Source organism: Barbus barbus (genome assembly GCF_936440315.1).
Source record: "Barbus barbus genome assembly, chromosome: 27".
Lineage (NCBI taxonomy): Eukaryota > Metazoa > Chordata > Actinopteri > Cypriniformes > Cyprinidae > Barbus > Barbus barbus.
The window spans coordinates 17,168,085-17,183,163 of record NC_136755.1 but is presented as its reverse complement, the minus strand read 5'-3'; the positions used below and the strand labels follow the sequence as shown (position 1 = coordinate 17,183,163).

General features: G+C 36.7%; 1 protein-coding gene across 3 annotated transcripts; it reads right to left on the bottom strand.

The window, feature by feature from the left end:
* Positions 1–771: 771 nt before the first annotated feature.
* On the bottom strand, positions 772–11,807 carry LOC306846945 (sestrin-2-like). 3 transcript variants are annotated; one of them, XR_013782124.1, is made up of 11 exons: positions 11,683–11,807; positions 10,945–11,013; positions 9,853–10,038; positions 9,572–9,754; positions 8,036–8,245; positions 7,801–7,942; positions 7,378–7,490; positions 4,138–4,328; positions 2,303–2,355; positions 2,061–2,205; positions 772–1,344 (listed from the first exon to the last, which is right to left on the bottom strand). XR_013782124.1 is itself a non-coding variant. In XM_079380658.1 (10 exons), the coding sequence occupies exons 1-10, from the start codon at positions 11,686–11,688 to the stop codon at positions 1,258–1,260; spliced, it is 1,332 nt and encodes a 443-aa protein (XP_079236784.1). In that variant the 5' UTR covers positions 11,689–11,807; the 3' UTR covers positions 772–1,257. The 3 variants fall into 3 exon arrangements, 2 of the variants coding, with proteins under 2 accessions (XP_079236784.1, XP_079236785.1); XM_079380658.1 differs by lacking the exon at positions 2,303–2,355; XM_079380659.1 differs by lacking the exon at positions 2,303–2,355 and having other exon boundaries at positions 773–1,344; positions 7,879–7,942; positions 11,683–11,803.
* Between the last annotated feature and the right edge of the window lie 3,272 nt (positions 11,808–15,079).

Sequence of the window (15,079 nt, the reverse complement as noted above, 5' to 3'; positions counted from 1 at the left end):
TATCGACAACCGCGGGTGACAAACATTTAGTGTGTTTAAGGAAGTTAATAATAGTTGACATTTTCATAGAAAAAAGCGTGGGTAATTGACTGTAGCAAAAATATTAATGCGATAAAATATTCAAACATCATGGCTGTTAAACACTACTATCAGGTCCCCGCGCTGATTCTTTAAAGCTTACAATTTACATTTATCTATAAAGTCTTTAGAAAATCGTAAAGCCCAAAGAACTCTGTCTCTGCTAAATAAATTTAACATATGCTTGCGATGCCCTTTTATTTATTTTTTATTTTATTTTATTAAAATTTTAAATTTGTATTTACAAAATGTGTAAATGTGAGAAATCGGTCAAGAACTTGCCGTTGAATTTTTGTAATTTTAAAGTCGTGACGTATTGTCAAGTATGGTGACCCATACTCGAAATTGGTGCTCTGCCTTTAACCCATCCAAGTGCGCGCACACACACACACACACACACACACACACACACACACACACGCACACACGCACACACACAAGTGGCGCCCGGGGAGCAGTTGGGGGTTCGGTGCCTTGCTCAAGGGCACCTCAGTCGTGGTATTGAGGGTGGAGAGAGCGCTGGACGTTCCCTCCCCCCACCTACAATTCCTGCCGGCCGGGGGCTCGAACTCGCAACCTTTCGATTACGAGTCCGACTCTCTAACCATTAGGCCACGACTTCCCCAAAGGTTTAATTATTTATTTTCATTAAAAAAATAAAATTCACCCAAAGAAATGAATCAAAACAGTAATATCATAGTAAAATATTTTATTATACATAAAAATGCACAAATAACCAACAAGAAAATGTGCTTTTTCATCCATTTTACCCCACATTAAATCAGCTCTCAATCTGAGAGAGAAACAGGCAAGGTAGAATTTTAGTGTCAAACTCATATAAACATTCATCAAAACACACAAACATACAGAACACAATACTGCAGCAGGGCAAAGACACATTCACAGTATGATAAGAGAAAGACCACAATGGCAGTTTACTCATAGGACACACGTGCAAAATTTGCTGCCTCCCCAATCCAATGATGATCCAGTAGCAGCTGATCAACCAGCCCAAATAAACCACAAATATTACAAAGAAATGAAAATGAAACTAAATTGCTCTTGAGCCTTCGTGCTTTTAAAGTGAGATTATGTGCAATTTGTGTGTTAACACACGCTACAATCAGAGCATAGTAGTGCATACAGGTCATCCCTTGTTTTAATGCTCTTGTGCACATATTAGGTCATGTAGCGTGTAATTGCTCTGAGAGCATAAAGTAAAGCAGCCTGCAGTCGAGCCTCCATCAGTAACAGGTTCACATGGACCTGGATAAAAAGAAAAAAACATTTTAAACAAGAAATAAACAGGCAATTTTTACTACCCCTAAGTGATGAATCCACTTGTGAGGTTCAGCAAAAAAAAAAGAGATCATTATAGTGATTAGTGCTATGAAGCCTCAACTTAAACATATTTCACCGTAACATTATCAAACAAAGCAACCACAATTAAAACTTGGTCATATGTTACAACATTTAAAAGGAGTTTGTAATCTGGCATTATGGTCCTTTTTTTTTTTTATTCTAAAGAGAACCACTAGAGGCCACTAAAGTATTACTCCAAAATGCAAATTAATTGAACAATTCAGAAAACAGAGAGTGCAAGCATAATTCAATACCATTGCTGAAGCAAATGCAAGTTATTAAAATATAATAATAATAATTGAATTTTCTATCGCACCTTTAAAAGAGCTTCTCAAAGTGCTTTACAATAAACAAAATACACTGATAAAAATGATTTTGTGGTGAAGTAAATACTACAGAAAAACATATGTAATTTCAACATTAAATAATTTAGTTCAGGCAAGAATAAAAAAAAAAAAAGTAAATTCAATATTAGTACTCAATTTAAGCTTGTAGAATTTAAAGTTTGAACTTATAAGTATATTTTACTTGGAATTGTTTTTTATTTTTTACAAAGATTAAGTAAAAATATGAACACACTTCAATCATAAACAAAAAAAAAAAAATCACATATCTTGCACCTTTTCTGAGTGGCGGAACTGCCTCCAAAAAGAGAAGTACATTCTTGGTGTGGTTTTCTCCGGGTGACAAGCCACTGTCTTAACGTACACTTTTAAACTGCGTTCCAACAGCTGGTTGACTTCCCCATAATTGTAATCATCATACCTGTGTAGACAAACAATGACATGGCCAGTGCACATTAGATTCACATTAGAGCAATTTCAGAATTTTAACCACCAAAAGTAATGCATTTTATATCTACCTTTTCCCTCATAATGTGCAGTCTTTAAATATGATCAGGGGCTTAAATTTCGTCTAAAAGTTGGGGGGGCAATAAACAAAAAATTTCTCAAGAGCAATTTTTGAAGGGGACACAAATAATACAGCTAACATGTGGACATCACAACCCTTAAACCCTTAAACATACACCCGGGCTGCCCACTGCTCCGGGTGTATGTTCATTACTGTGTGTACACTTGGATGGGTTAAATGCAGAGCACAAATTCTGAGTATGGGTCACCGTACTTGGCCACACACCACTTCCCTTAAACAAATTAACTATGGTTTTATCGTAGTAAAACTGCTTAATTTTCTTTTGCGTGATTTCTGAATGCTTGAGACCATAAAATCAATCAGACAACTGTAAATCATAGCCGTAAGTAACTGTCTAGAGCTACAATTGTAATTTGTAAATAATGTAATTTAATTACAATTTATTTATTTACTTTTATATTTTTATTAAAGTTCTATTTTGATCCCTATATGCTTTTTTTTTTACTTCCATAATATTTGACAGAGGGGGGACAACAATACAATTCTGCTTAGGGTACCCATTTGGCCAGCAGCGACCCTGGGAATAATTGAGATGGGCAGTTGAATTCCGCTTCGCGTCGTGGCCGCATTACCACCTCGGGTGTGCATTATTTTCTAAGAATTCAACGGACCGAAGTCAATTATTCCGCTTATACTATAGTTACCACACCTCAAAGCATCGATCAAATTATATGTTTCAAGGCATTTGTCCGGTTTTTCTACTCTCTTTCCTTATCTCATCCATTGCTAATTCCAAAACGTCATTTTAAACCTAACGTTAGTAACGGAGGTTTGAGACGTTGATAGCAGACATATAGTCATTAATTAAGTTATTAGAGAGAAAGAGAGCGATTACCTCTGTGAGTCTGTGTCTCAAAAGTGTTCGGCAGCAATGTCTCTAGTTATAGTGAAACTAGTTATAACTAGTATAGTATAGCTATAGTTTCTCCACGCCGTTGTTGTTACCTTGCTTGTGAGAAGTCATGTAGTTTTTAAGTTGATCTTACTGATAAAATCGTCAGAGTAGTGCTAACAACATTAGCGTGTATGTTGTGTGTGCAAACTGTATGTGTGTGCATCTGTGAGGGAGAGAGAGCAGGGTGAGGGAGAAATAAATCATGTGCTTTCCATACATAATAAAACGTAATTTTGTGGCAAAAACATGGAAAGGTTCTGTCGTTTTTATCCTATTGTTTACTATATTTATTTGTTTGGCCAGTGTCGTTTTGGTTCTTTTGCTGTTTTAGGCTGTAAGGACCTTTGAAATAACTCAAATCATTTGGCGAAGTGATATGGACATACGTTCGCCGTGCATTTCCCTGAAAATAATTGCACACTTTAGAACGTTCGTCAGCCAATCAGATTCAAGCATTCAACGGCCCCATAGTGTAAAGAGAAAATAATCACTTCATCAGATGTTTAAGTGAATAAAATAGCCTTGACAGCCATGGAGTTCCACAACTATTGGCTTTGTTCTCTCTCACCGGACGTGCGGCAAGAGAGGGGGACACTCAAAATGTTTCTAAACTTAACACATTTTTGTCCCGTTTGTGTTGTTTTACTACTTACACAATTATAAAACATTGTTATTTACAATACACAGCACAGTTTTTAAATCATATTTTTAGGGGGGCACAACCCTCAGATAGGGATTTCCGCCTATGAATATGATTATAACAAGGACTGCTTTTCCTTCTTATATAAACATAACCCTAACCCGCTCTTTGTCCCATATGGCTGAACGTTCTAAGGTTGTTTCATGACTATGATGCATGAATGACTGACCTGATGCCATAGATGCAGTGAATGTAGTTCCAGATGGCTTTGCGGAGCGTGGAGGTGTCCACGTCCGAGTGCATGGCCATGGTGTTATACGTGAGCGCACACACCACCTGAAATTTCTCATCCAGAAGCTGTGCCATCTCTCCATACAGCCTGTTCATAAGAGAGAAACCGTGATCTTCCCACGAATAGTCCTGAAAGCACAAAATCATATGTTGAGATCGTGATATAACCAGTGCTGTTAGTGTTAGCTAAGACTATTAAAAATAGTTTTTGGTAATTGAAATAAAGCTGAAAATATAAATATCACAATGAAAACCTAAACAAAAATTTGAAATGTTACCTTGAGGATTAAGTTGAAGCATTAAAGTGCCCCTATTATGGGTTATGAAAGGTTCATATTTTGGTTTTGGGAGTCCCCAACAGTAGGTTGACATGTATGCAAGGTCAACTTTCATTGTCTTATCATATGCATTTACTTTTACCTTACTTGCTCAACAATTAATTTTTCCAAACCCCTCCTTTGCGTGACGCTAATCTGCGGTGATTGGTCTCATTTTCATTTCATCATGCCTGTAATGCCTGATAAAGCAGCTTTTGCTGCTTTGTGTACAGTGTTACCGGGGAAACCGCTATTTTATAGCTCCAAAAGCGGCATCTAGTGGCCAAGAATGAATTTGCATTTTCATTCAGACCAAAGTGAAAAGACCAACAGGTGAGCAGGCAATATGCTAATATTTCATGTTGACATCAACATGAAACGGCTTGGGATTTGTTTTAAAAACGACTCATTTCAATGATTCAGAGTCGATTCTTTCTTTTCAGAGACAATAGGCTTGTACGAGATGAACTATACTAGCCTGTCACAGAGCCGTTGGGTTCACAGACCATCAGCTGTGCAGGATTGTGGCATCTTTCAAATATTCAGTGATTACTATAGTGAATGACTTCAAGTTGACCACTACAATATGGCGGACGGCTTACGTATAGCGACCCAAAGAAACAGTCAATAATGAGGCATCTACGTATATATCATAGACTGTAAAAAAAGATGGATGGACAGTCTCCACTTCCTCCACTATAGAAAATTGAAGCCAAAGCATCTCACTATGGCCACTGCCATTGTGAGTAAATGACATCATTTGGAGCCCGAGTCTGCGCAGTAGAGATTCGTTTGGAGCCAGAGTCTGCGCAGTAGTGTCCTGAGGTGGAGCAGCGGAATCAAACTCTCGCAGACCCAATCAACCATAACGACACGCCCCATTTTTATAGCATCAAATTTCTAGCTAAAATAAAACTTATCACAAAAACGAACAATTGAACATACATCAGCATTATCTTTACAGAAAACATACTCCGTTTCAAAGTCAGTCTTCTGATTATACTGTGCATAGTAAATTTGTGTTTATGAATTACACAGACGGGGAGCAAGGCGGGATAAAAATAACAACATAGCTGGTGTCATGCTATCACAAACTTTATAAGCCCCACTTCTGATTATGAGCTTGACAACTTCAAGCGATCGACTCGCATTGCTTTCATATGCAACTTTTAACTACCACATTCCTATTCATGATCATTCTGGTAGCACATGAAGGCAGCATCAGTGAAAACTGGCAGAGACAAAGGTAGCTTTAGCAATTAGCCTTACAGAGTGCCAAGAAGCTCTTTCAGAAAGGCAATTTGGAAAACAAATGCGTGTCCTCAGCTCAGATGGGGGAGATTATGGCGACCCCTATGTTCATTAGTGCATCCCAAAACACAACACTTATAAAGCCTCTTTTGCGCTGACATTGTATATATCTCCAGTAATGGAGGACCGCAGCTTCTCACTCAGGGCTTTATTTATGCTAATAGGGCAGAGAGCTTCACAAATGGGCAGGACTTTTTCCCCTCGGTGACGTGAACAGAGGGAGAATCTGAAACAGCTCATTTGACTGTTCATGATTTATTGGTTTTATAAAAAAAAAATGAGTTGGTGGATTTTTAACATTATAGGCTGGCTGTTTTCACACACTGTAGCCATACAACTGTTCAAACATCTTATAAAAGTTATTTTTGCATAATAGGTCCCCTTTAAAGCATAATTGTTGAGAATGTATAGTATTACTAGTTTACTAGCTATTAAAAAAAATAAATTGAATCATTAAAAAATATGTAAGTGTTCAATAATTCAATGTATTAAAAATACAGTTATTTATATTTTAATATTATATTATGCATATTTTACAAACAGATCTAAATGAACATAGAAAATATATTTTTTGCTGAGATTTGATGCTGTGTCCCAATTTTGTGTCATGATTACACAATGACATGATCACGCAATGGCATGACAACGTCATTTAGCAACAAATCAACTTTCTCTGAAAATTAGTTGGCAACACTGCCCAAGCCAACTTGCGGACACGTCAAGAAAGGTGGCTGCAGCGCCGATCAAAGTCGGACAAATGTTCTAACCAGAATGCATTGCTTTTGTCAGGCGGCAGCCGATCTTTGCGGTGCCGCATGAGGTCGAACAAGCCTAATGACTTTATACATGGTGCACTTTCAGATTTAAAACTTTGCAGGATGTTTTCATTCCCTTAGAGCTGTTACACACTGCATGAAAGGTAATTTTAAAAAATCCATAATAGGGGAACATTAAAAGGCGTAAGACTTTTGCACTACAAACATATCTACACAGTGTTGTTTCTATTTAACTGGTTTTGCACTCTATCTGCCATGCGCCTTATGCCACTTATCGATCTAATTCTTATTTTTTTTCTACAATATCCTCATTTGTATATTTGTATAGTTGTATGTACATATGTTTAAACTGTATTTATCTGTATCTGAACGTGTTTAATGTTAACTGTATGCACCAAGGGTCTGAGAGTAATGCAATTTCAATTCTCTGTATGTATGTGCTGTACATGTGGAAGAATTGACAATAAAGCTGACTTGACTACAACAACAAAAAAAATAGAAATATTTAGCTAAATCAAAATAATTTAAAACAAGCAAAAACTAAAAAAAAAAAAAAAGACAAAAACACATAAAAATTACTAAAAGCTAAACCAACATTAAAGTGAATATATAAAATTAGAAGATAATTCAGAATATAAATATGAAAACAGTGTGTGTATAATACTAAAATAACACCGGATAAAACAACATATAGTGCATATTATATACTTAAACAAAAATAATGCCTTCTATGCATAAATGTTATGTTGTTGAGAATATACAAGAGTATTCAACCTGAGCTCTCATGGTTGGGGGTGCCTGCACTCCTCTAGGACTAAAATCCTGGTAAGTAAAATCTGCATCCACAACAAACCGTGAGAAACAATCAGGAAGGACAGAACGCTGTACTGTAAGGGATAATAAAATATGACACAGGTCAGGCAGTGAAAAAAGATGTGAAACAGCCATTAAAAGTTATTTAAATAGTTCAACTTAGGGCAAAAAATGCATGCAATGTCATAAAATTAGGTTAGGAAAGCCTAAAATTTCACTTAGTGGCAGCCAAACACAAATGTAATAATATTTAATGTGATTTATGAGATGTACTGTAACTAATCAACTGAATGACCATGTGCAGAAACTACAACAGAAGACTATTTTGACCCAGGAGAAGCCCTGCCACTGGGTGTATTGAATTATGCATTTGTGTGCTCATACCATCAGCAGGTTCCAGCAAACACTCAGTCCTTTCTCTTTCAAAGCGTGTAACCATGTCTTCTTGTGTAAACTCTTCACCTTGCTGCTGAACAATCATCATCTTCTCCATCAAGAGCTTAACCTCGTTCACAGCCTCAGTCCACTGCGCACAGACACATTAAAGAGATTTACCTGAGCAAAACAAACTAAATATTCTCTTTTAATTATGATCAATACATCAGACACAATTCACTACCTCTTGCTGATTTCTGGCCTTGTCTCGGGCACAACAGGACTCTGTGGGTGAACACATTTGGAGAGACGCATCTCCTGACTGCTCAGGTTCTGGGAGAACACCACAACCCCAAACAAATGAGGCCAGAGAGTGGGCATGGCTCATCAAAACAATAGCCTGAATCAGTTCTGCCAGGGACCACCGAGCCTCAGCACCAGGACAAACTAACTCCTATGAATATAGAAGATTTTTCAAAGAACAAGTTTCTTTATAAATAAGTAGCAGTACAAAAAAAAAAAAAAAAAAGTGTCGACTGCACAATACATGTATTTTGTTTTAAATAATGAGCTGTATTTATCTTTTTGTTATAAATGTAAATGAATCTTTAGTCATTAAGTTTCATCTTCGTGTTTTATCATAATATTCAGAGTTTTAGAAACATGGTATGAAAACCCAACATTAAAAAAAATCTAAACAGATTTATGGAAATCTGTAAAATGCAATGCAGAACAATCACTCAGAGCATTAACTTATAAAGCTTAAAACTGTGATGAACTCACAACAAGAAAGACAGCACAAGCAAACAAAGGACAACACACACACACAAAAATAAAAATAAAATAACAGCAATAACAGTAGACATAAACATATTGTACAAAGCAGTCAACTCTTTTTTTGGGCACAAACAGAACACCATAGTTTTTGGAAACAGCCTTGAACTGACAAGAATAAGATGACAAATGCATATCAAAATATAATAATAATAGTAGCAATTCTACTAGCTATTATAACTACATTTTGAGTAGTATAGCTCTAGTTCAAAATAGTGTGGCATTTCCAGTAACAAAATAATATTTTTATAATTTTCTTTTTTTTTTTAAATGCTAAATCACTGAACTTCGTTTTTTGTACATGCAGCTTTACTTAATTCACTTTAGTGAATCCATTCACAGATCAAATTAATTATTAAAATCAATAATTCACAGATTTAGTCTAACTCAAATCTTATTTTTTTTTTAAACAAAACCATTAAAAAGTATGATAAATGTTAAAAAGTAAAATAAAAATTAAAATATTTAATTTGGTTTAAGGCTGTCACCCTAATACAGATGTTTATGTTGCAGACAAATGCCTAATTGCAGAATTAATTTTCTGAAATTAAATTTATAAAGATATTGTTTGTCTAATGGAGCTAACTTTTTGTTAGCAACTTGTAGCAGACCTATATCCACTTTATTTTTCTATGCTGAAGTAAGCCATTTTCTCTGAATGTGCGAGAATTCAGTTCATTAGCCGCTGTAGGGATGTTTGCACTACAAACCACTGTGTTTATAATTACGATAATACATTAAAAAAATATGTTAAAACACACCAGTTTGCAATATCAAGTAGCAAAACAAGCTGTTTTTTACAAATGGCCGTGCCCACTCTTATGGGAAAAATAAGGTGGATACCTTTTAAAATGTGTTGCTTGACTGTACTTCAAATTTCCAATAGTCACTTAGAAATGACAGTTTCAGAGTAGCTTCCCCAACACTGATGATCTGTGCTTTTTACCTGTATGTGTTCCTGGGTGATGATCCAGGGTCTGTGTGCAAGCAGTTTGTTGAGCGTCTGCAGGTGCTGTATTTTGGGTGGTGCACAGTGAAGTCCTCTAAGCCAGGACTCATCTCCACCAGCCAGCAGAAAAGCAGAGCTGTGATGCTGCACCAGGTACGAGCACTGGTGACGTGCAGACGCCTGCACAGACACAGAAAATTACTGTTGTGTAGATTATAAACATATACTCAATTGTGTTTAAAACTTGTAATCTAAAGGTACCAAGTCTCTTCCCTTACCAATATGATTATAAAATGTCTCCATGACAGAGGCAGAGGGCCATCCAGCTGGAGCAAAGCATTGTGGGTGCGCAGAAAACATGTCAGGTAGGTGGGATGTAGCCCCATCATCATGTTGATATGGTCTGCACGTCCCTCTGACAACAGAGCCTCTGACATCACTTCCTGTGCTGACCCTTCCACAATCTGAAACAAACAGATATTTAGAGAACTCAGTTTTGTTCTGTAAACACTGACAACAATACTATATTTATCATCTAAAGATACAGTCACATTTACTGTTGCTAAGTGAAATTTTGCAGGCAAAAGCCAGGCATGTCAATAGAAATTAGGACTGTGCAATTAATCACATGCGATTGTCATTCGCATCTCAGCACTAAAGCCGGTTCTGTGATTAGTAGTAAATCTTCATAACGTGCTTTCAGATGGAGCGGCATTTAATACACAGATCCGTAGTTCATTGACAAGCTACGCAATGTCTGTGATTATGAACACGATATAGCGTAGCTTGTCGGTGATCTACGGCTCTGTGTATTAAACGCCACTCCATCTAAAAGCACGTGAAGGAAATTTACAACAAACCACAGAACCGGCTTTAGTGACGAGATGCGAATGACAATCGCATGTGATTAATTGCACAGCCCTAATAGAAATCTGCACGTTCTCCACACAGATTTTGCTCATGTTTAAGATGCTCATGTAAATTTCCCGCACTAACAAAAAGCTAATTTGAAAGTGACTTCTGTGTAAACAGTGTTTCAGACAGTGTGCTAATGCGCCTTGATCTCCCAAACCTTTCTGTCAGCCAAACCTCTTTTACCTAAAATATTTACCTGAAATAGCCCCTGGGTTTTAAGTTAATATTTCCATAATTTAAAAAAGCATTTGCAAGTTCCCAGTCCTCTTATGTCAGTTTATGGTCACATGACATGCAGGAAAAATAAAGCATTTCATTTCTATTCCAAACTTATTTATTTCTCACGTTTTTAAAATGTAATTAGTAGCTTTTCACATAGACACAAACCTACTGCATTCATTGGATGTAAAGACAAATTCCACAAACGGGTATGTAATAAAACAACACACACACACCTCTTCAATTGGGATAAAGGCACTGGGCCCAGTGGGCAACGCCTGGGGTAGGTCAACTCCTGCTTCCTCCTGAGAAAAAGAAAGGGTGACAATAGAGACTAATAAAGATACTGAAAATATAAAGCCCTCTGTTGTCCACTTGAATAGTTTTGGAAAAATATGAACCTTACCAGAGTGATATTATTGTGCAATGCATTATCATATAACTGGCACCAAGCTATCAGTCCAGTATAACATGTTTAAAAACCATTCAGCAGTTCTTAACGTCATTATACGGTTTGTTAAAATCAAGAGGTTTTTTATACATTGATTAAAAAAAAAAAGTCATGCAATCAAGTAATGTACATATTTAATATATTTTATTTTAATAATAATATTTTTTTATTAAAAATTATTCATTTTAAGTAAAACTGTTCACCCCAAATTCTGTTATCAACTCATTTATCGGTTGTCCAAAGGAAATGACTCTTGGTTCAATGAATCAGTGAGTTGTTAACGCGAAACGTTTGACATGAACAGATACACTCACTTGAACAACTGGACAGCTACTTAAATGAACATCGCTGGCTCAAATGGACCTTTACCGGCAATATGAAGACTTTAACGATCACATCAAATGATAGCTCAGGTAGAGCATCGACTGTAAACTTTATCCGTGAGCCGTATACAAACAGACTAGACTCGGCTCGGCTCACCGACACGGACATAAGAATGACTCGGTCACATAAATGAACTCACCTTCATATGAAGAATGTAAATGTTCAGAAGTCACAGGTTTAACCCAGTAATGCTGATGGAAAGTCTCGGAGGGTTTGTGCTTTATGACTTCATTGCGCCTGTAGAGTCTGAAAGCAGGAAACGGCGCCGGGGGGCGTGGTGTACGTGAACACACAGCGCCGGACTCTTGCATCACCTCTCCGGCGCAGCATGATGCAACCCGCCGGTAACGGAGGTCAGAGCTCCCGGCCCAAGATGTAACCGGGTATACTGCGCTGACATCATACATGACCTGCTGGTTTGGACAAAATTGTGAGCGAGTCATCCTGACATAGCTGAGGGCCTGATTAGGTAAAAAAAAATATGACAAAGTCCTGACATTTTCATAGTTGATGAAATGAAAGTGAATGTTTAATCATTTCGGAAATAGCTTTTTTCCTAAATCCATTTGAGACAGAGCAGTGTTTTTGTTTTTTCCTGATTAACAGCTTAGCTCTGCTCTACAAAAGCATTTATCTGACAGGTAGCTTTAAAGTGCCCCTATTATGCCATTTTTAAGGTTGCTAATATTGTTTTATGAGTCTCTTAAAACATGCATCCAAGGTCAAAAAACACTTTAGTTTTCTCAAAAATAGCTTTAATTTGACCTCATTTCTAAATGATTCCTAAACGACTCGTGCGAAGCAGTTCAAAGAATCAGTCTCTCTAAACCCCTCCTTTCCGTGAGCCCTCGCTGCTGTGATTGGTCAGATGGTGTAGTCCTTTGTGATTAGTCTACCGCGTGCAGCCCATGGGCGGACATTATGCAAATGTATTACTTCGTGACGTACGGCCTAAGGGACCATTCACATATCGCGCCTAAAAACGCGTGGAAAACGCTAGGCGCGCCGCTTTCTCTTTTTTTCCAAAGCGCTCGAGCGGTTGCGCTCCGGAGGCGTCTGTCGTTGCTAAGCAACCAGCTGCGCTCTCCGTTACAACAAGGAAATTTCAGGAATGGATTTCCAACACCGAAAAACACTTGCTGTAACTCTGTTACAAGATGTATTTACTAAGAACAGTAAAAAACGCCGCAGTGTTTGGGTGCACCCCATACTTAAAAAACGCTGCTGAGATTTCAAAGTAACGGAAAAGGTGAGGAAGCTGATTGGTTGGTTCTTGTCACATGACCTGCGGTGCGCTTGCGGCATTCTGAAAAGTTGAGATGTTTTTATCTCGATGCGGCGCAGACGCGCCTGGAAAAAACAAGCGCGTCGCATCGCGACCGCGTCGCTTCCATTATGAGCGCGCATACCGCGCGTCTCCATTTGAAATAACGAACTTGAGCGCGCAAAAGACGCCATATGTGAGCGGCCCCTTTCAGATTCGTTTAGGCGATTGCCAGCTGACTCTTCTATTTTTATTTTATTTTGATAGACAATAACTTTATATATCGTGCACTTTCGGCTTCACAACTTCATAGAAAGTTTATGTTCACATACTGCTACATGACACTGCATGAAAGGTAAAATTCGAAAAGGCATAATAGGGGCACTTTAACCCTTAACTGTCACCGTCCCGTATACGGGTCGCCTAACTTTACTTCAATATATTACAATTAAATTCTAATCTAATCATGACAAACTGTATGTCGTTGGAAAGGTCCAAGACTCCTAAATAGATATTTTACCACTGGTTGTTGTTAAAAATTATGTAGGAGCAGTAATATATTCATTTATGACAAGAGTGCACCTCAAAACATATACACCATAACAGGAGTTCTGACCTTTGACACAAAAATTCTATTTGTTTCCTTTTTTTCCTATTACATGTTTTAGTAATCATCATATATTATATATCATTTGAAAGCTAAAAACCTCACAATTCATCCTGTGAAAACCATTTTGAAATCGGATATTGTGTTACCATAGAAATTGTCATTTAAAATCTTTTAGCGGGCTCCTCCCCCTTAGTGGGAGGTGTCATATTCCAAATGTATTACGGTCATTACTTTTTATAATCTTGACAAAATACATATCATCGGAAAGATCTGAGTCTCAAGATTCCATATTTGGTGGTATTCTGTGATAGGAGTAAAACTGAGAGAGATATTTATACATTTGTGACAGAAAAATGCATTAAAAAAATTCAATGGGGTTTGGATGGCACCCGGTGGCTGTTTGTGGTATAACGCCTAAACAAAATAGCATAGTAACTTCAATTTTTTTCATATCAATTTCAAATTTGGAACACAACTTATTTAGACATATGGCTTTAATTTTCTGCCAAATTTGGATTAAAACCTATTTTGCAAAATAATTATTTTATATAAAATAAAAATACAGTTATTTACAGTAAATTTTAACTTTTATAACTTTTTTTACTTTCGTTTTTTGAAATGATTTCACTTCTGCAATAATCTGCTAATTGTCTTCTTTAAAAAGAGACCAATAGGTTTGTATTCCAAAGCGTTCATGAATTATATCAATTTAACTTTAAATAGTGCAATTTCAAGTCTATTTTCAAAAAGGGGGGGTGACAGTTAACAGGTTAAAATAATAAGATGGTCCAAAATGGTCATTAGCTGACCAGTAACTAGTAGACAAGCAACAAATTTGTGTATTATCAAGTCATATAATTTTTAATTCAGCAAGAAATTAAAATTCACCCTATCTATTTTCTAAATTCATATTAATGATCTTATTGTGAACAATTCATTAATGCATGTTACTTTTTTTTATGATTTTAATGAGAATATCATGACTCATGACTGATGAAACAACAGACTTCTCAGTGGTGACATATGCTGGATTTTTCATTTAGTTTGCCTAAACCCTGCCATTTTACAGTTGACTGCAAGCTAGCATTCAATTCCTACTGCATCAACAGAACCAAGTCCTTCTACTGCATTTTTCTTTTCCAGTATAATCCATTTACATCCCAATACAGAAGAAAAGATCTCTCACTATATCCATTTCTTTGCAATTTTAAAGTGGTCAAACTGGAACATGGTTGCTGCTCAGTAAATGAATACCTATAGCTAAAACCAAATCATGGTAGGTCAGTTTGTTTAGCCTCAGATACCATGAGCAAACTAAAAGTAATGTTAAAAAAACAGCCTCAAATATATTACATAAGGGTTATGGGTTTACTATCCAGTAAGATATGCAACATAAACATTTTCCTAAAGAAAAAAAGATCATGAAGTGTAATAGAGAAGGCTCTATTGTTTATGAGAGATAGCCTCATTCACTTCATCTACAACCTTTCATTAGTGCTGATGTTATATAACTACAGCTGCTCTTACGCTTACAGTATACATCTCTCTGTACCTGGGGCTCCTAATAATTACACTGAACATTTTCTCTTATATAACGTTGCATTGAAGAGAAATTAAGCCTAATTCACATCTGTTCGACACAGAAAAACAAAGACAACAAAC